This window comes from Bos indicus x Bos taurus, chromosome X, assembly GCF_003369695.1.
Source record: "Bos indicus x Bos taurus breed Angus x Brahman F1 hybrid chromosome X, Bos_hybrid_MaternalHap_v2.0, whole genome shotgun sequence".
NCBI lineage: Eukaryota > Metazoa > Chordata > Mammalia > Artiodactyla > Bovidae > Bos > Bos indicus x Bos taurus.
In genome coordinates this window covers 37,134,935-37,156,555 of record NC_040105.1, presented here as the reverse complement: position 1 = coordinate 37,156,555, position 21,621 = coordinate 37,134,935, and the positions used below count along the sequence as shown (strand labels likewise).

The window sequence follows — 21,621 nt, the reverse complement described above, 5'->3', positions numbered from 1 at the left end:
CATCTAAAATATGACATTCCAGAAGGGATTCCAAGAGGGGAAGAAATCCCAGAGGACTTTCCATACTCTCACTTATGATCTTCCTATGAAAATTTTTAAGAAACTTATTGTTGGAAGTTGAGAGCACCCAAATAGCCCTATCTCCAATCAAAGTTGAAAAATATCTGCCTGGAGGTCATAAATTCTCTGCTACTGGCCTTCAATTTCATGGGTCAGGTTTTTCAAACCATCTAGCATTATCCATCTATTTCCTGGGGGCGACCTGGGGCCACATTGAATGGAGCCAGGTGTTGGACATCGCCTCTAATCTTCCCAGAACCCCAGGAGCATTTCTGAGGTACGTGTCTGTTAAGGTAGTAGCATTCTGACTCCAGCTGTCTTCAAGGAAATGTGCCTTCCCCAACTCAGAAGAGGACCTGCAATACAGTTTCCTTTTAATCCTTTCTATTGATGACTCTGGGCTTTCCTGTTGGCTCAGCGGTAAAGAATCCACCTGCCATGCAGGAGATGTGGGTTCAGTCCCTGGGTTGGGAAGATCCCCGGGAGACGGAAATGGCAACCCACTCCAGTATTCTTGCCTGGAGAATCCCATGGACAGAGGAGCCTGGCGGGCTATAGTCCATAGGGGTCGCAAAGAGTCAGATGAGACTGAGTGACTAAAACAACGACAACAACAACAATTGATGTCTCTATGTAGTGGGGGTAGTTCAGTGATGTGTCTGGTTACTTTCATTAATAAGTAAGGATGCTGAAAGATGTTAAGTCCTCAGACAGCATGCTGTTTCTAGAGGAAGAGTACTCATATTAGGAGAGTAGGGAAAAAGGAAGGAGAAATGGGATGGGAAATTTGCCTTTATATTATACTGTGTTTAAGGACACAATTACTGATCCTTTTCAGAAGACCTATACAAACGTTGATTTTTGCTTAGTTTTATACCAATAGCTAACATAATAACCAACTATGTGTATTGCTTGCCAATGGGGGGAAAAGGTATGAAAATCATAGGGTTCACTTCTCACTCTATGGAACAGAGAAATGGAGTTCTTGAGAGTTCCCAACAAAAGAGAAATATTTTAGCATCCTTTCCCTTGGTCACCCTTGCCACACTCCTGCTCTACCATGAAGTGCCATTGGGTGTTGGCATGAACCTAGCTCTCCAGTCTCCTTTATTCACAGACAGGACCTCCTGATGCCTAATGGCAGCCCTATGTACCATCTAACAAATTTCCACCCAGCTCTGAAAGAGGGATAGAAAATCTTATTTCCTGGTATCTGAGGAGGCTCCTGGCTCCTTATATTATAAATCATTATCTGAGCTTTCCAATTCAGCTCAGGATGGAATCCCTCTGAAAATCATTAACTGATATTATCATCACCATCATATCCAGAAGAAATAGAAGTTCTTGAATCCAAATGCACTTTAAAAAAACAATACTTTTCCAAGTTTTATATCAGGATGCTCATAACAGACTAATGTAAAGGTTACTTTTCAAGAACTAATTCTAGACAATTAGCATAGCAGAAAAACACTGGATACTTATCCTAGCAGTTCCATGACATTCATAATGGACAACTCTATGACATTTGTATTATTTCTTAGATGCAGTTTGAAGATTATTGGTAATGAAACTATAATAGCAACAATGGGTTGTACGTACCATAGGAGGGTTCCCAGAGAACTCTGGGATTGGGCAGTTCTCTATTTTTCCCCACTGTGAGATGTTTTGATAACAGTTTCTTGGTTGGTGTTTCAACAAACTCTCTGCAGTCTGCCCACGTACAATCCGCCTGAGGAGGAAATGTAAGACCTGACCATTTAGAAATGAGACATTAAGTTCTTAATTTTTTGAGATTCTGGACATGTTTTTAGTATTCTAATATGGGTCTTATACTTTTCATTTACAAGCAATATCTTATTGTCCCCTCCAAATAGATTAGAGGAAGGGAAAAATGCATGATCTTTAGCAATAGAAAAAAAAAATTATATGGGGACTTCCCTGCCAGTCCAGTGGCTGAGATTCCAAGCTTCCACTGCAGGGGATGTGGGTTTGATCCCTGGTCTGGGAACTAAGATCCCACATCCCACATGCTCCACAGCATAGCCCAAAAAAAGAGAAAAAGAATAAAAAGGAAAAACATGTATGGTGGCACAAAGGATATTTATATGTAACATTACATCTACAGGGTAAGTTTTGGATCATCCATACATGTTTTCTGAAGTGCAACATTTGTGCTTCTGTTTCAAATATTATTCTCATTTAGAAACAAAAACAGAAAAAGTGCAAATCTAAAAGAGCAACTGCTGACAGGTACAGGGTCTTTCTGAAAATTAGAACAAGATGTCCCACCTTTTTGAGGACAGTCCTAGAGGCAAAGAGTTTGGCCAGCAGAGCATGGACTAATTTCATTCCCATTGGCCAGGTACGCTTGTGTAGTTGACAACCTATACAACCATCTACAGTAGCCCTGAGGCTACTTTATTTGTTTTTTCAAAATTGTCTAAATTAAATCAAAAGGCTGAAATTCACTTGAGATGACTTTGTGGAGATTATGCCATTCTCACAGACATCAACACTGATAGTATGCTCCCTGAAATGCTCAGAGCCCATTCACTTCAATAAGTATTAATTGAGCAACTGCTATAACATAAGACAATGCAGGTTGAGTAGGAACAGGTGGAGGGACACACAAAGTTGAAAGAGTCAGGTCTCTGGTCTCTAGAAACATGAATGGCAAGGTCTTCAGAATCCTTGCCTGGAAAATCCTATAGACAGAGGAGCCCAGCGGGCTGCAGTTCATGGGGTCACAAAGAGTCGGGCATGACTGAGTGACTAACACTAACACTTCAAAATATATAAGATGACACATAGAAGGCCCTTTGTAAAGTTTGGGCCACTTGGTATATTCAGAGGATGTTGTACTTCAAGGTCATTAACCATCGCTTTCTATCCCTAGGTCCTAGGGAAGAGAATTACCAGGTGTTGAACATCTGTCATGTGCCAGGTATGGGAAAGGCACTGTACACAAATTATTTCAGTTGGTTCTCATAACAGGCCTGAAATGTAAGCACCCTCATTTTACATATGAGGACCCTGAGGCTTAGAGAGACCAGGTAACTAGGAGCAGAATGATTTGGTGAAAGCAATTCTGGACACAAGCCAGACAGCCTTGGTTTCACATCCCACATCCACCCTTGCTAATTTAGTGGCAAATTGGGCAAGTTATTTTACTTGTTTTGAGCCTCAGTTTCTTCAGCTGTAAGATAGGCATGTGCGTGCATGCTAAGTCTCTTCAGTCATGCCCGACTCTTTGTGAGCCTATGGACTGTAGCAGGCTCCTTTGTCCATGGGATTCTCCATGCAAGAATACTGGAGTGGGTTCCATGCCCACCTCCAGGGGATCTTCCCAACCAGGGATCGAACCTGCATCTCTTATGTCGCCTGCATTGGAAGGTGGGTTCTTCACCCCTAATGCCACCTGGGAAGCCCATAAGATTAGGCATAAGTACCTCATTAAAAGTTTATTTTAGGAATCAATTGGCATGATGCATATAAGACGCCATACACAAAGTATTGATCCAACAAATGATAGCTATTAGAGTTCTTAATGCTCAAGATCACATGGGGAGTGATAGAAAAAAAAAAATCTGACTTTCTTCTCTTCTCAGTGCCAAGACTGGAAGTCAGAAAACCTGCATTTTAATCCCAGTTCAGCTGCTACCTAGCTATGAAAATAAGTAATCAGTCAACCAGTGTAAGTGGCAGATTTTCCTCAGGTGGAGAACAGGGAACATATCTGTCCTCGGCCTGCTCCACAGTAAGATACATATCTGTGAGGGACTTCCTTGGCAGTCCAGTGATTAAGTCTCTGCACTTCAAATGTAGGGGGCACAGTTTCAATCCCTGGTTGGGAACTAAGACACCACATGATCCGTGGCCACAAAAAAAAAAAAAAAAAAAGATACAAATCTATGAATCTATACAAATGTAAAGTGGCGGAATTACTCAGCTAGAGAGGGGAAGAGATTAATTTTTTTTTTCTCTAGGATTCTCTGAAACAACTGGATGATGACCGAGTCCCATTTAAAGATACTCATTGGTTTAAGAGGATTTTCCAGTAGTCATGGATGGATGTGAGACTTGCACTATAAAGAAAGGCGGGAGGAGAAGGGGACAACAGAGGATGAGATGGTTGGATGGCATCATCAACTCTATGGACATGAGTGTGAGTAAGCTCCGGGAGTTGGTGATGGATAGAGAAGCCTGGCATGCTGCAGTCCATGGGGTCACAAAGAGTAGGACATGACTGAGTGATTGAACTGAACTGAAAGAGTCTTTGTCTATACAGATTTTTCAGTGCTTAGAAAGGGATGACCAGGGGTCAGGGTCTGCAAGTTGATCAAGAATGCACACGAGGAGAGGGAAATATATTCAATATTTGATAATAAACCATAATGGAAAAGAAGATGAAAAAGAATGTATAAGTGATTATTTTGCCATACACCTGAAACTAACATGACATGGTACCTCAACTATATTTCAATAAAACATTTTTTAAAAAAGAATGCACATGAGGGGTTGCCACAGGCTGCTTCTCCCCACTCTTCCCCTTTTCATACCCAAGTCTCAGCCACTTTTAGGCTGACTTGACTCAGAGCAGAGTCACTGAGCCTTGAGCACCTACTTCCTCTACTCTTAGTTATCTGCAGCCCCGTACCCACTGGGGAACTTCCCGGGCCTGCTTTTGCGTGCAGGTGGGAGAATAGGCTAGTGTGAAACAGTAGAAAAAGGAAGCCTGGTATGAAACAGGGGTCCCAATAAGGCAAACTCTCTCAACCGCACATCCAGGCACTGAGTGTCTCTAGGACAGATTCATCGCTGCCTGCCTTAGCCCCTCTGAGCTCCAATCCCATCTAAACCACTGATAAACTGGTGATCGCTTGGCTACATACTGGGTTGGTCAAAAAGTTCATTTGGGTTTGTCCATAGGATGGTACAGAAAAAGCCAAATTAACTTTCTGGCCAACCCTGTACTTACCCTTTTTTAGTCTGTTTCCTTGTCTATCATTTCCCCAGGAAATGAGGACAGTAAGAGCATGTCTCCCTTTTACAGGTTAAAAGAAACATGGCTGTCACAGATGCTCAATAGAAGCTAGGTCTTCCCTTTATTATGTTAGGATGCTTGAAGGCAATAACCATGTGTTTCTCGTTCTAGTATTCCCCACTGTGTCTGAGATGGGTCCTCATATACGGTAGGTAATCAGTGAATGATTGGTTTGAATCAAAACTCATTGAACTACAGCAGACCCTTTCACCTGATGAATCATTACCCTCCCTGGTTTGGGAGTTTGTCTAATTTATGAGGGGTTAAGCCATGGGAAACATCATTGCGGACATCCAAGACTCTACCAGCACTCTCAGCATGCTTTATATATGCTTGCAAAGATATTCAAAACTTTGGTGTATTTTTCAAGCTTGCTATAAATAACTGCACTATGAATAGTTATGAGTTGCATACCAGAAACTAAAGTGGTACTCAGTGGTTTTTATCAAAGTGACTTCTGTTTTCACCTCTTATTCTCTCAACAGACAGGCTGATCACACCAAGACAAGGTCACTGTGCCTCTAACAGAGCACCACATCTGGGAACTGAGGGGCATAAAGTACTTGGCCTTGGAGTTTAAATACTCACTGAGCTCCATGGATGGCGAGACCAATGAAGAAGATCACAAAGAGATGGTGTGTGTACCAAAACACTTCAAAATAAGACCTCCGGATGGTTTTGGTGGAGGATGTGATAATTAATATCAGGCACAGTGTAATGACGACTCCAGTGATGCCTGCCAACCGAGTCACAGCCACATACAGGCCTCCTTCAGGATTCTGTAAAATACACAGACACAGACACAAACACACACACATTATTTGTATGCTCTCAGATGCAGGACTCCCTATCTATACAGTGTCCAATGAATAGGGCAATAGGTATGTTCTTTCCCTCTTTAGATAATCCTAACCATCCCTCAACAGGGTGGTATAGACTTTGAATTGTTGTTGTTTAATCTCTCAGCTGTGGCTGACTCTCTTGTGACTCCATTGATTGTAGCCCACTAGGCTCCTCTGTCCATGGAATTCTCCAGACAAGAATACTGGAGTGGGTTGCCATTTCCTTCTCCAGGGGATCTTCCTGACCCAGGGATCGAACCCACGTCTCCTGCACTGTCAGGAGGATTCTTTACCGCTGAGCCATCAGGGAAGTCCATATAGACTTAGAATGGATAGTTCCAAATTAAAAGTCTTACATGGTTGAAGTGTCATAGGAAATATCAACTGATATACAGAAGTAGTTCTCAGTATCAGAAAAAAAGGACATTTGTCAACTCTATGTCTTAAAAGGGTCAGGAGCTCTTTTCCCACTTTGATTTGGAAAGTGTCATAATGCTTAGCTTGTAAAAATATTCTGGGCATATGCCACATCTTAAGCTATGTTCCTCCAAAGCAGATCCTGAGATGCGGATTCATGGGTAAGTGATTTTGAAAGAATGTGCTCCTGAAGAAACTGGTAAGAGAATGGTTAACAGGACAGGAAAGAGGAACATGTCAAATCAAATAAGAGGGTGGTGGTGTTCAGTGGCTTAGTCATGTCCCATGGACTGCAGACCACCAGGCTCCTCTGTCTTCCACTATCTCCCGGAGTTTGCTCAAATTCATGTCCATTGAGTCGGTGATGCTATATAACCATCTCATCCTCTGCTGCCTCCTTTTCCTTTGCGTTGAATCTTTCCCTGCATCAGGGTCCTTTCCGAGAGGGTGATCTTGGGCCAAATCTTAAGCCTGATGCTGCAGGGAAACTGCAGAGGGTCAAACACACCTCAGTGTTTAGCCTGACTAGAGGCAAAGAAGCTGGGTTTTTGTGGCCCGAACCCATCAGTTATTGGTTAAGATCAGCTCAGCAAGATAGCTATCTAGGCCCTTTCAGATCTTGGAGCTGGTGGGCAAAGGGCCTCCAGTAGCCCCTTCCTCTGAGGAAGAAACACAAATACAGACAATTGAAAATGAAAGCACACAGAAGGGCGGGGGAGCACAGACATCAGAAGAGTGATCTGGGCCCAGCACTGCAGTGCCAGCTCGCTGGATATGTTCGCAGTGCCACCTCTATGTATCATTGTATACATAAAAGAAAAGTCATCCAAGACATCAGAGAAAAGAATTCCTATTTTATTTGATGCTGTTTAATTCTGTCCCTAAATAGATCATGTTTTTTAATATCAGCCTGAGGATAATGATTTCTGCAAAATTAAAGGACTTTTTTGGTAATCTAACAGACAAGAAAATGTGTTTAGAATTCAGTGTACAGTGAGTGATTTGATTTAGCTATCCTACCCAACCACTGGGCACATGAAGATGATTTTGACCTTCTCCCCTCTGAGTGTAGAAGGCTCTAGCAACTACTGGAAAGGAAGAAATCCTTGCCTATGGATTGCCCATATGGCTGCTGCTGGAGCAATTAGCAGACAGAGGCCACCTCTCAGATGTTGTAAGCAAGGAAGAGGAAAAGCATTGCTGATGGGTGTCAGCTGGTGGCTGACCTGGTATTAACACCTCAGCCAGAAGCTTCCCTATTTCACATAAACAGTTTCATAGAACACCAACATCAAACAAGGTCATTCTGTGACCTTGTCATTCAAGACCAGTCAAGACAAACACATGCAAGACTGCTGCTTCTTAGCCTATTACAGACTTAGCCCCATTCTTCTGCCTCCTAAAAAAAAAAATTATTAAGATACCTAATGCTGGAACTATCCCCAATTCTGGACTGAATCTGACCCAGAGCAAATGCTTGTTTTCTGAAACCCCTCCCAAATCATCTGACACAAATCCCACAACAAGCCTTTCTCAACATCCTCCTGAGAAACCCCAGATTTCCTCAGAGTGTGAGGTTTCTTTGCTGCAGTAAGTAATAAACCCAAGTTTGTTTGACTAGACGATGTTCCTGGCTTTCTTTGACTGCTGGGCCTTGTCAAGGATAAGCCTGAGTTGCTCCAGGCTTCGTGTATACTTGTTCTTACAGGTGAGTTTAAGAAACTGGAAAACATCTCGTGACCTTCCACATTTAGCATCAGGAGTATGGGAGGCATTTTTTTCTGTGCCCACATTCTTAGAACCTACAGACCCGGCCCTCTGATATAGTTGGTCTACTTTTGTCATTGTTGCTGTTCTGATCAAGTAAAACTGTTCACTCACTGAAATCGAATCCTCAGTTTTAATAGTCTAGAGAACATCTGAATTAGGAAATTAGAGGCTTACCTTGATTCTCTGTCGAACAAAATTGAGGTAAGTTTCATTAGGCTTATCTCCAATGTCAGAGAGTGCTATTGAATAAGGATCAGAATTGTTGACTCGGGCATTCACACACCACTCCACATTAAATAGATGTGCAATGGTATGAATTGCTAAAGAGAGCAGAGAAGAGAAACAAAGAGGGTGAGTGGTGTACATAATTTTATTTGGAGCTGAGTTTCTGGCTACAGTCCCTGTGTGTGTGTGTGTGTGTCTGTGTGGTGCTCAGTCCCTCAGTCATGTCTGACTCATTGTGATCCCATGGACTGTAGCCTGCCAGGCTTCTCTGTCCAAGGAATTTTCCAGGAAGAATACTGGAGTGGGTTGCCATTTCCTGACTCTATAATAAAGTAGTGGAGATTTGATAAGGATCCCTTCTTACACTAACACCACTTTCTTAATAATTATAATAATAAAACAAAATATTTAACACATATAAATACATGAATACTATGATATATACATACATAAAAACAATAAAAATAAAACATTTAGCTTATAATCTCTATCTTAGATTCTCAATTTATGGGCTATGGTCCTTGTAGGGTTACTGCAAGAAATCCATGAATCTATATGTTCAACCAAGTATTTTTTTTAAAAATGAATGAACAAAACTCTTATATGTGAACTAACAAACAATTTTCACATTAAAAAGTGTGGAAAAGGGAGAGTGCACTGGGATTTTATCAGAAGAGCCTTAGGGAATAACGTTTTAAGACTTGAAGGAATAAATCCTAATGTTGGGATGGCAGAAAGAGTGTTGAATATTTTTCTAACAGAACTCGTTCAAAAAAATACCTCAACCTACCTGCAAAGGCTGATCTCTTATTTTAAAAGTATCTTAGAGGGAAAACTCTGGTTCCAAGTTTTCTTTGCAATCTCAAATATCTGAATGAACTTACCAGTGTGAAGTGCAATCATCCATGCCACCATTTTATGAAAGGTGAGGTTCCTGTCCAGTTGTCTCCGAATTCTTGTTGAGCAGCACTTTGGATTAAAGGGAAAAACAGTAATTGTTAACAAGAAAATTTTCTCTGTGCCAGATATTAGACACATATTTTCTCATATAATTATTACAACCAATTCTCTAAAAAACAAACAAACAAACAAAACCAAACCTATATCATCCTACCCATTTGACAGATAAGAAAACTGAGGCTCAGATAGGTCAAATAGCCAATGAGTAGCATGGTTGGCTTAAGCAATGTTTTAGGTTCTCATACTATTAACATAAAAAGCCTCGCATGGAATTCATTGCTTAATTGTATAAAATATGAATTTGGACAGAAAGCATCTAACTACATAGCTTCTAGTTCAGATTAATTTATTCAATAAAGAGAGGATATAGAAATTCTATAAGGACAGGGATGCCCTCAAAAGATCTGAAGGTCCAGTGGGGACACAGACAAATGAACAGTTCTACAAGTGAATAGTTTTAGAATAGCACCCTTCCAGGAAATACACACTATGAGAGGTAGAAAAGTGTCCACCTGCACATGTTGATAGAGACAACAAAACAAGGGAAATCATTAAAGCAATCACAGCAAAAATAATAATAGCCAAGGGTATTTACAAAGAGCTTGTGCGGAAGTGTTTTACATGCATTGACTCATTTCATTCTTACATTAATTCTATGTGGGAGGTACCATTATTATCACCATATGATAGGCATAGAGAGGTTACCTTCCCCTAGGTTTCATAGTTAATAAGTGACAGAGTTGGCTGGTGTCTAAACCCCAGTTCCCTGATGCTAGAGATATCAACAATCTGATATTTCATACCTTTTATGATTACCTTGGCATTACAATGGAATTATGGCCAATTGGTTAGTGTAGTTTTCTTATGAACATATGTTAGAGGCTGTGGGTTTCAATGCTTCAATCTGGATTCAGGTCATCGCCCAAAATAGAGAAAAATTCTGCTTTTTGGTTGAATCAGAACCTTGTTTTCCTGAAAAGGGGTCAAGTGCTCGCTCTGGCTGCTTTGTTTCCAAGGGTAGATGTACTGGCATATAGATTCAGAAAACTTTTAAGGAGACCAAAGCAAAAAAAACCCAAAACAAAACAAAAAACTTAGGTATTATAAATAACTGGTTCTAAACATGTTTACGGAGAAGGCAATGGCATCCCACTCCAGTACTCTTGCCTGGAAAATCCCATGGATGGAGGAGCCTGGTGGGCTACAGTCCATGGGGTCGCTAAGAGTCGGACACGACTGAGCGACTTCACTTTCAATTTTCACTTTCATGCATTGGAGAAGGAAATGGCAACCCACTCCAGTATTCTTGCCTGGAGAATCCCAGGGCCAGAGGAACCTGTTGGGCTGCCGTCTATGGGGTCGCACAGAGTCGGACATAACTGATGCGACTTAGCAGCAGCAGCAGCAGCAGCAGCAAACATGTTTAATTTCAATACAGGGGTATTAAATATTTGACTTACTTATTTTTAATAAAATATTCTGGTTTTACAGAAAAAATAGAATTATATGGAAAATTGTGCTTACTCCACTATCTTGGAGTTAGTTACATTTAGGGAGGTCAGGCTGTTTGGATCATGAAAGCAGATTCCTGAAACTGCAGAAATACTAGTAAGGAAGACGCATGATTCCAGAAAAAGGGAAAAAAACAATTAGGCTTTGTTGAGTGCCTTCTATGAGACAGGCAGCTTATCCATAATCACTACACCATTTAATATAACCAGATAAATATTACTATTTCAGAAAAAGGGAAAAAAAAACAATTAGGCTTTGTTGAGTGCCTTCTATGAGACAGGCAGCTTATCCATAATCACTACACCATTTAATATAACCAGATAAATATTACTATTTTCATTTTACAGATAACAAAACTGAAGCTTCCCAGATGGCTCAGTGGTAAAAAAAAAAAAAAACTTCCTGCCAAGCAGGAGACCTGGCTTTGATCCCAGGGTAGGGAAGATCCCCTGGAGAAGGGAATGGGAACCCACTCCAGTATTCTTGCCTGGAGAATCCCCATGGACAGAGGAGCCTGGTGGGCTATAGTCCATGGGGTTGTAAGAGTCAGACATGACTTAGTGACTAAACCACCACCATATACATTTTATTAAAAGGAAAACCAGAGAGTTGTAGTCACTAATGAGTTAGTAAAATGGGGTCCTACTAGGGCACCAATCCCTCATTTTTTTCCTAGCCACCCTCTATAATGTGGTCAGGAATGGCAAACACATCCAAAGAGAAGCCATATATCATGATTATACCAGGCTTCCAGATACAATTTCCTCATTGTTTCCTGACAAGGAGGGGTGGTGGTGAGATGGTTGGTTGGGAAGGGAGGGCTTTGATGCCTGTGACTGCCCAGGGCTTTATTCTTCCTCGCTACCATGCAGATACCATTTTTATGCTTTTGAGTCACTTGTGAATTACCACCAGCCACCTACTAATGACCCAAGCTTCCATCATGCACCATAGCTTCTTCACTGAATGACCAGTGACTTCTTTTTTTTAGAAAAATATTTATCTATTTGGCTGTGCTGGGTCTTAGTTGTGGCATGAGGGATCCTCAGTAGAGGCATGCAGGATCTACTTGCCTAACTAGGGATTGAATCCTGGGCCCCTGTATTGGGAGCATGGAGCCTTAGCTACAGGACCATCAGGGAACTTCCACTCCATTGACTTATAACGGGGAGGCCCTCTGTTACTGTCAGCTAGAGCCTTGCTCAATCTCAGTAAGCTAACATTCAAGTGCTAGGGAGATTACTGAGTCACCTTAGCAGATTTCTACACTTGATTCAAACTGCAAGCATAAAAAAATTTTAAAAAGTTGAGAAACAGAACTACAAAGAAGTGCATATTTAATGGAGCGTAACATAAGCTTCTGTAACATGAGTGTTACGGAAACTTTAAAGTTCTATTTTATGTTCACCTGGTCTCACCACAGATGCCATAAATGAATCTGAATTAGATATCTATATGCAATTTGAGAGAAATTGCAAAGCCAGCCTTGACTCTACAGAACTCAGGCAAAAGAAGCTGACAGAAACCTGGAAGCATTAGAATGTGCGATAAATATGAAGATCACCACTGGATTCATATAGCACTGTCTATAATTTTAAAATCCATGTTTATCTTCTATCCCTTCCATAAAACTCTAAGCTCTCTGAGCTCATGGCTCATCCATGTCTTATCCTCTACTCACTGTGTGTCCCCGTGCCTAGCACATAGTTAGCACTCAACAAATATTTGTTCAGTGACAACTCACTAGTTGACAGACTTAGTCAATTAATACAATTTTAGAATATCATTCATATCTGTTCTTACATTCACATTATTTCATTTGCTTTTTAGCTAAAAACAACAAAGAGGAAAAAAACAACAATGACTATGAGACAGGAAGTCTAAGAGCCTTGCCCTGGATCACATGTTGGATAGAGGGCTACGTTGAGAGCTTCTGACTCTCAGGCTATATAAGGTTATAGAAAAGAGCTCACTCTCTCACATTTCTATTTCTTTCTGATCTTCAGACTAGAACTTCCATCCAAGCTGAGGTTGTTAAGGTTTCTTTAGGGACGTCTGTCTGCTGAATCCCACTGTTCCCCATTTCCCTCAACAGAGCAGGCTCAGAGTGTTTATCCCTATCTTCCCTGGGAAAGGCCAACCCTGGGGTTTTCTTTCTCCAGCTAACCAGAAGGATTATAAAACCAGCTCTAAAGGAGTAAGACCATTGGACACTGAAGTTCTGTGACTGTTTAGTTTTCATAAAGGCCAACTAATAAATCCTTGAATCTATGACATCCTTGCCACTTCTAGGTTAGGTTATTAAGCCTGCCCAAACATTCATATATTTGATGGACTTCCTAAGGCTATAACAGCACCACAAGAGTTTTGAGTTTAGGTGTTAAGTGGGAAAATGAGCAGGCTCTGGGGGCACAAACACCTGGGTTGGAACCTCAACACTCTCACTGAATTTCATCCCCACCTCACTGGCCTGACATGCAGATTTCATGGAGGTAATTTTATGAAGACTCAGTAAGTGGCAGCTGTTACCATTTCCAATGAGTCACAGTATGTCCACTCATTTTAATCCTAATCAAAAAAGAAGGTTCTTTGCCAAGTTCACATTTCAGGTTGGGAAATCTGGAAGGAAGACACACCCCATCTATAAAAGAATGTGACTTCCTCATTTTTGAAAAATGCGTTCTTTGATGTACAGGTCTCTCTCGTTAGAGAGCTGAACTTCTCTGCAACTTGAAGAACAGCCTCATTTCACCCTTGTCTTTAGAGACCCTCATTAGAATCTTCACTCCCTTAAGGTCACAGGAACCCTAAAAGTGGCCATTACAACATGTGCTGATCATAGCCACGAAATGGGAGTGCAATCTGAGCCTGTGGAGTAACAAGGATTTCTTAACAGGCTGTCCTGGTGAAAACACTGCCTGTTTCTCAGGGTTTACTTCCTCTAAATAGAAACTATTTGAACAGGAGGTATTGGGGGAGAATAAAACAGCTACAGTCCTTGAACTTCATTTAGAAAATGTCCAGATGTTGTACTTTACAGGTCGCCCTTCAAGAAAACTTTTCAATTGCCATATGATCCAGCAAATCCACTCCTTGGCATATATCCAGACAAAACTATAATTCAAAAAGATATGTACCCCTATGTTCACAGCAGCATTTGTTTACAGTAGCTGAGACATGGAAACAACCTAAATAAATGTTCATCAGCAGATGAATGCATAAAGAAGATGTGGTACACATATACAATGAAATATTATTCAGCCATAAAAAGAACGAAATGCAGCACCTAGATGCACCTAGATGCACCTAGAGATCATCATCCTAAGTGAAAGAAGTCAGAAAGAGAAAGAAAAACCCCATATATGTGGAATCTAAAATATGACACAAATGAAGCTATCTACAAACAGAAATGGAATTGCAGAAATAGAGAACAGACATGCAGTTGCCAAAAGGGAGGAGTGTTGGGGAGGGATGGAGTTCGGTACTAGCAGACGTAAATCATTACATTTAGAATGGATGAACAACAAGGTCCTACTGTAGAGAGCAGGGAACTATAGTCAGTGTCCTGTGATAAACTAGAATGGAAGAGAATATAAAGGAGAATGTATATATATGTATAACTTGGTCACTTTGGTATACAGTGTAGATTAACACAACACTGTAAATCAATTATAGTTCAATAAAAAAGAAAACTTTTCCATCAAATGGAGTTCTACCTCTGTGGTTTCTTAGGTTGAGAAGATTATTTTAGAAATCCTTGTGATCAATGTGTTAGTTATGGCTTGTTAACCCTATATTTGTAAATCAAGTGTTGTATTGTTCTTAAAAAAAAAAATCTCCTTAGGATCAATGTGAATTTAGTAAGACTAAGGAAAAGCGAGGTAGAGTTCAAGGCAAGTTCTAATTGTTATTGACAGTTTAGATCACTTTCCTTCCCCCACAGAGTCACTGATTATCAATTAAGATTAACACCTAAGCTATACATTTCAGATCCAAGTTTACTAGCAAAGCTCCAACTTGACCTCAGGTATCTACCATTTAAAATCCTTCACTCTCATCAAAGTAGATTGCTTGCTTCTCTCCACTATAAATGACTTCTATTTAATAGGTAATTTTTTAAAAAGCTATTTAATATAAAAGGAACATTTTATTAAAAGGAAAAACAGAGGCTGCATGCGTGCTAAGTCATGTCCAACTCTTTGCAACCCCATGAACTGTAGCTCACCAGGCTCCTCTGTCCGTGGGATTTTCCAGGCAAGAATACTGGAGTGGGTTGCCATTTCCTAATCCAGAGAATCTTCCTGACTCAGGGATTGAACCTGGGTCTCCTGCATTGCAGGCGGGTTCTTTACCACTGAGCCAGCAGGGAAGCCCCCAAACAGAGGCAACTAGTCACTAATGAGCAGTGGAATGGGTCCTCCCAGGCATCAGTCCCTAAGTTTGGAAGAGCTACCCTCTGTGGTGTGGTCAGGAATGGCCAACACTGCCAAAGAGAAGCCATAAGTCATGATCACACAGGACTTTCAATATGATTTCTTCACCATTTCCTGTGCTTTATATCTTCTACAGGCTTATTTTTATCCTTTATGCCCATATCTGATGCCACCTTCTCTAAGAATTCTTTTTTCATCCCCTGCACCACCTGATACAATTTCCTTTGCCTTTGCTTGATTCCCTGTAGCTCCTTCTTTGTAACATTTTGTGGGACCCATCACATTTTGCTTTGTATAATATTTGAGTATGTATGTAGATTCCAAGTTCCTTGCTTCTCATCTTTGTATAACAATAAGAAATTTGTATACCATTTTACAGATTACAAAAGTCCTTCCTACATAATCTTTTTTTATTCCAGCATAGTATATTAGGGGTTCAGTAGACTGTTGAAGCGAGGGTGAAGGAGCCTGGGGCATTTAGAAAGCTCTGAACTCCTCAATTCCATGGACCAAACACCTGTCACATTCATTGCACAGTGACTCATGGCTCATTGTTCCCATCTTCTTGGTATATTATCCACCAAAGAGATTTTCTCTGACTTAAACATTTTTAAAAACATGACACTATGAGATTAATCCCCAAATTTCACATCAGTCTCATTAATTTCTATATGTATACATATATATATATGTCATATTATGTATATCTGTGTGTGTGTGTACATGTACTTTTTTGCTATTGTGGAGGTATAGGTAGATTGGTTGTTTTGTTTTTTTGGGGGGTTTGTTTTGTTTTCAATGTCTGTTCCAGGTTAAAAGGTTGTCTCAGGGAGCTCCATCGACAGATAATATAAAAATAAACTAGAGAATCAAGCATGGCTTGCTTGTATAATGAATATTATACAGTGGTTGGAATTCTCATAAACCCTTGGTTTGCTTTTCCTATAAAAGGGCGTTGAGCTTGATGGCCTTCGAAATTTTGAGGAACTCAAACTTTGTAAACGTTGGTTCTTACCGCACTGGAACCCCTGAGGAAGGAGAGCAGATTTCGACAGACAGGCAGCAGAATCAGCATGCAGTTGAAATTCAGGCAGGCTGCAGGGGCTCTGGCCAGGGCCAGCGCTGACTGGAAAGGGCAGGATGAAAAGCAGGTGACTCCTGTGAGCCCAGAACACCCCCCCCATCTCACTCCGGCCCCCCAACCCCCAGGCTTCCCAGCAAACATGAGGACCACACTCCAGAGACATCAAGTTATCTGGGAACGAAGGTTCTTCAAAGCCAAGGATTTATTTTGAAGGTCTCGCTCCCCACCCCAACATTTTTATTATGAACATTTTCAAACACAAAGAAAATCTGAAATAATTTCACAATGAATACCTGTTTATTCATTTCCCAGATTCTACCTTTTACATTTTATGAAGCTTGCTTTAGCACATGTCCATTAATCTATCCATTCATCTGCCTACCTCTGTATCCATCAGTGCATCTTATTTTTGATGCATTTCCAAGTTGCAGACATCAGTTCACTTCCTCCTAAATACTTTGGTATGCATATCATTAATTAGAGTTCAATATAGAAACTGGGGCTTTGTAAAGAAGATTTTCTTAGCACTTAGACTAACCTCAACAGTAACTAAGTAGGTATGGTGTAATGCTTTGGCATTAAAACTGTTCCTTGTAATGCCTAAAGAAACTGCATATATGCAATTAAATAGGGGGGAGGAAAATGCAAAAGGAAATCATCCTTTTAAGCATCAACCTGAATAAATTAACAACAATTATAATAACATAGTATAATTATATGCTATAATATTTATGCATATGATGCATAATACGTATTATAATTAGTATCATTAAGTAATCAATTTGTGGTTTCAGCATGATGTAACAAATGACATCCTCTGAGGCAGCCCTAATTGTAATTATTTTGTTTATGAAGAAGAACTCTGGCAGTTCAAGGAAACTGAGAATGCTAGTGGACCCAAGGAAACGCAGGGGCCTTTGCTCCGCCAGTCTAGTCAACGGATGTGACCTTTGGGCAAGTTCCTCAAAGGCTCCATATGTAGGGAGAGGCTTATTTCCTGAAGATTATTTCATAACATGTCACTAGGGCTTTTCATGAAAAAAGTAGTAGGAATCAGATGATTTAGAGAATACAGGAAGTCCCACTTGTGCTACCTGTGTCACCCTGGATGGATCTCTTCAACCTGGCCATCTATTCCAGAGTGAGTATTAGATTTCTCCTTTAAGCTAAACAGGTGCACAGTAGTTCTTGGGAGGGGAAGGTTGCTGCTGGGACCTTCTGCCACCCTTTTGTTTGTCCCACACTGGAAGACCTAAAGACTCTTGCTCAGGGGGTTGCAATGGAGGGACTGAGGCCAATGGTGCTGTTGGGTTGGTCAGAATATTTCTTTAAAATGTTAAGAGGAATAGGAACAAGAATCTCTGATTAGACATGGGAGCCAGTCAATACCATGGGAAATGGAACTTATACTTACCCCAAGAAGTTTTCGAGTGTAAAAGAACTTATCTGGGATATCATAAACCCGGTAGTACCAGACAAAAAGGAAGACGTTCATCCCCAGCCATACCAGCTGCACAAATAGAAATGGTTGCGTAAAGTTTTCAAGTTTCAACAGGCAGATTTCACACCAGGTTGGAGTCAGACCAGGGTCAAGACCTCCCCATGGACAGCTCTCAATAAAGGTGGTTACAAAGCTGGGTGGAACCAGCTTCGAACCAGCTCTTTCCTGCAAAGGTGTCTCTGCACTTTGGTAGTAACCTTTCCACTCTGTCTTGTCCCCTGTGATTGTTCTATTACTTGGCCACTATGCCGTTATTATCTGTCTATCTCTTCTTGTTTCTCCTTCTCTTAGGTTGATAGATGATAGCAAGTGACTTGAAGGGAAAGGAATCTGTTACTATGCTGTCTCTCACATCAGGAAGACTCTGTGTTTGATTCTCAATTCTCACAGGTGGAAGATCTCCCTCCATCACACAGCATCTTGCCCCAGTTAGTGGCAAGTCTTTAATTCTACTTGATGAATTTTGCTTCAAGTGAGCATCAATGAGGGGATGACTGCATGCTAAGTTGCTTCAGTCGTATCTGACTTTTTGTGACCCTATGGACCGTAGCCTGCCAGGCTCTTCTGTCCATGTGATTCTCCAGGCAAGAGTACTGGAGTGGGTTGCTATGTCCTCGTCCAGGAGATCTTCCTAGCCCAGGGAATGAACCTGCATCTCTTGTGTCTCCTTCATTGGCAGGCAGGTTCTTTTCCAATAGAGCCACTTGGGAAGCCCAAGGGGATGAGAGGCATGGGATTTATTATTATTATTATTAAAAGGAGATTCTTCTAGACTGTGAGTGTTGATTTCATCTCAAGCACTGACTGCATCCAACAATGACTCTGCCCGGTGCTCCACCTTCAGGTCCCCAGTGGCTATCTTTTCTTAACTGAGCTTTCAGTTTATTTAATGTCCTTCAATGCTGGAAAATAGTCTCTCTTTACAAAGAAGAAGGTGCTAAAGCCACTTCTCCATTTCCTAACTTTGTCATGTTTACTCTTGATTTCCAAGCTGTGTCTTCACTTTCAAGTATATGAATGCATAATTTAGATGGAGGTCATTTCCCTGGGAAAACTGTGGTAAGGGCTAAAAGTATAATTTGAACTTAGTTTCTATAGGAGTCATCTGTTCTTAAAACAGAAATGAGAAATCAACTTAAGAGCTTTGAGTCCTCAGAACAATTCTGTATTTTGTTAGTGTTAATTTGGATTTTTTTAATGAAAAAAATATTGTGGCTTTTATTTTATTTGTGCCACTTGTTTCTACCTCTCCAGCTAAAAAAGTCATATTTACTTAATGACAATTCTTTCAAAAATTTCATTCATAGGTGTCCTTTTAAAAAATCTGGATAATACTTTCATTGGCTACTGGAAAAGCTACTTATAAATCATATTTCTATCTTCCCAACCATCTGTGATTGCTTTGCTGAGACCACCACCTTAAAATAATAGTTAATACGTGTTATGTTAAAAACTAAAGAAATCAACATGTCTATTAGAAAAATCGCCATATCTTTACTTAAAAGTTGTTTCTCATGATAGATTATATTAATTTATATATAACTGTGTAATATATATCATACATACATTATACACATACATCTAGATAGTTTACTTCAATTCCTTTTCCTTGACTTAGAAAAAAAAAAAACTTCATAAATAACTAAAGTTTACCTCAGAAGAAAGAAGATACTTCTTAAAAAGAGAAAATTGAAAAATTCAATTATTTTTGGTGTAATTACTGAAAATACAGGCCAATTTCCCGTACATCAGCCAATCTTGTATTTGTTATTTGGAAAACTGTATAAAGTTTCAATTGCCCATTTTTAGGTGGTATAAGTACATAAAAAATAGAAAAACTTGCTTCTAAGTAAACATTGTAACCAATTCATATTCAGGGATCGTCATCATGAAATGTCTTCTACTCCCACTGTGAAATGCTGGCTAATTTAGTACTTCTAAAAAATCCCAGAAATAAACTAGGCAAAGTGAGCCCCTAGATACATTCCTTCCATGAGTAAATCTGGAAGAATGGACTCATTCTATATCCATCAGATGGATGCATGTTCACATAAATAAGTTTCAACACAATTTCTCAAATGAATGAAATAAAGCTTTGCTCTATTTTCATTTTCAAGAGAACATAGACAAGTTAGAGAATTTGTAATTTCTTTCTTATTGGTACTTACAATGACAAAGATGGAGATGCCCTCATTCACAACCCAGTTCCCCATGGTAGCAGAGGTTCAATGCCTTGAGTTTGCCTTTCTTCTCTGCTATGCTTCTTCTTCCCATGAGGAAATGAAAACAGCAGCCTTGGGGCAATCTGTTTCCTTTTCTATTATCAGAAATTAGCTAATCATTGGTCAACTGAAAAGCTTGTTTCCATAACAAATTTAAATTTTTAAACCACACAAAAAAAAGACAGAAAAAAAGTCTACAATGATCCAATCACAATTAAACATAGTGAGAAATGAAACTAATTTCTACAACTTAAAGACAAATAACAGTGTAATTCATAGTGAATTACACAGTGAATTAATTTTTGGACTGACTGGTTAGCAAATGGCAATTTTTAAAAAGTCACCCAACTAGCCATGATTTCGTGTTAGGTTAAAAAAAAAAATTAGATAGATGTGATCTTTTTTGATAGGCTGGAGCAGCATTTATAATCTTACTGAGAAAAATAATAACAATAGTGATGGCTGATATTTATACCATGCTTACATTACGCCAATTTTCTAAGATACATATGTGTGTGTATGTGTATGTACATACACATACACACACACACATATATATATATAAGTTGATACACATCTATGTGTGTGTCTACACACAAAGGCACCCATATACACACATATATAAATTCAGTATGTAAATAAATTAATTCTAATATTCAACCTTATAAAGTAGTCTCTATTATTATGATTACATTTACATATGAGGAAACTGAGACCCAGAGCAGTTAAGTTACTTGGCCAAGGTCATACAATTAAGAAACTGTGGAGTTGGGACTTGAAAGCCAAGTCATTTGGCCATCTTTTGACCATGAAAGCCTGACAGTGGCACCTCATCCCAAATCACTTCCAATACAACTATGGGTAAAGAAAACAACAAATAGGCCAAAATGTTTGGATGGCTGTAGTAGTCCCAGGTTGACAGGTCATTTTTCTAGGCAGGGTAGGTAAACAGGGTCAGAAAGGTATGTTCGACATGGTGGATGTCAAAAGTCAGATTTAGCATCCCCCCAACCCCCGCCTGACTCCCACCCAGTCTTCAGGACATGAAAGAGACAAGGGTAGGGTGGTAACGCCACTATGAGTTCAAAGTTGACTAATTGCACTAATTGTAGAACAGCTAGAGTAGAGAGGTAAAAGAAGAAACTGGAGGAGCAAAAGGGAAAAAGAAGAAAAAAGAGAGAGAGAGAGGCCTGAACTATTTGGGTTGGTGTCTACTGAAGCACTTGAGACAACCTGCAGAATTGTGACCATGAGTAAAGTAATTATTTTTCACCTTTTAATATTTAAGGAAAGGTACTCAACCGTGACTTTCTGCATGGCTCTTGAATCATGCGTAACCCACATCAAGGACAATCAGCTTCATGGTTCAGTTACACACAGAGATGAATTCAAAGAAACACAGACAATCAAGTTATGTGTCAGTAATTTGCCTCTCTGCTCTGGGATCTATTCCTCACCCTTTCCTTGTTCTGTTCTGTTTTAGAGAGAGTTGTATTTGCCAGGCTCCTTGGCCCACTGGCTTCTGGGATGTTCAATTAAACTGGAGGATGA

General features: G+C 40.0%; 1 protein-coding gene across 1 annotated transcript in view; it reads right to left on the bottom strand.

Moving 5' to 3' along the window:
- LOC113887580 (cytochrome b-245 heavy chain) overlaps window positions 1–20,229 on the bottom strand; it is a 34,051-nt gene extending 13,822 nt beyond the window's left edge. Inside the window, exons 1-7 of the mRNA XM_027534764.1 lie at window positions 20,017–20,229; window positions 17,762–17,857; window positions 16,279–16,389; window positions 9,243–9,327; window positions 8,308–8,453; window positions 5,693–5,883; window positions 1,660–1,789 (exon numbers count right to left, since the gene is read on the bottom strand). Coding sequence (XP_027390565.1) covers window positions 1,660–1,789; window positions 5,693–5,883; window positions 8,308–8,453; window positions 9,243–9,327; window positions 16,279–16,389; window positions 17,762–17,857; window positions 20,017–20,061 — 804 coding nt within the window. The 5' untranslated portion in view covers window positions 20,062–20,229. The remainder of the gene's footprint in view (window positions 1–1,659; window positions 1,790–5,692; window positions 5,884–8,307; window positions 8,454–9,242; window positions 9,328–16,278; window positions 16,390–17,761; window positions 17,858–20,016) is intronic.
- Between the last annotated feature and the right edge of the window lie 1,392 nt (window positions 20,230–21,621).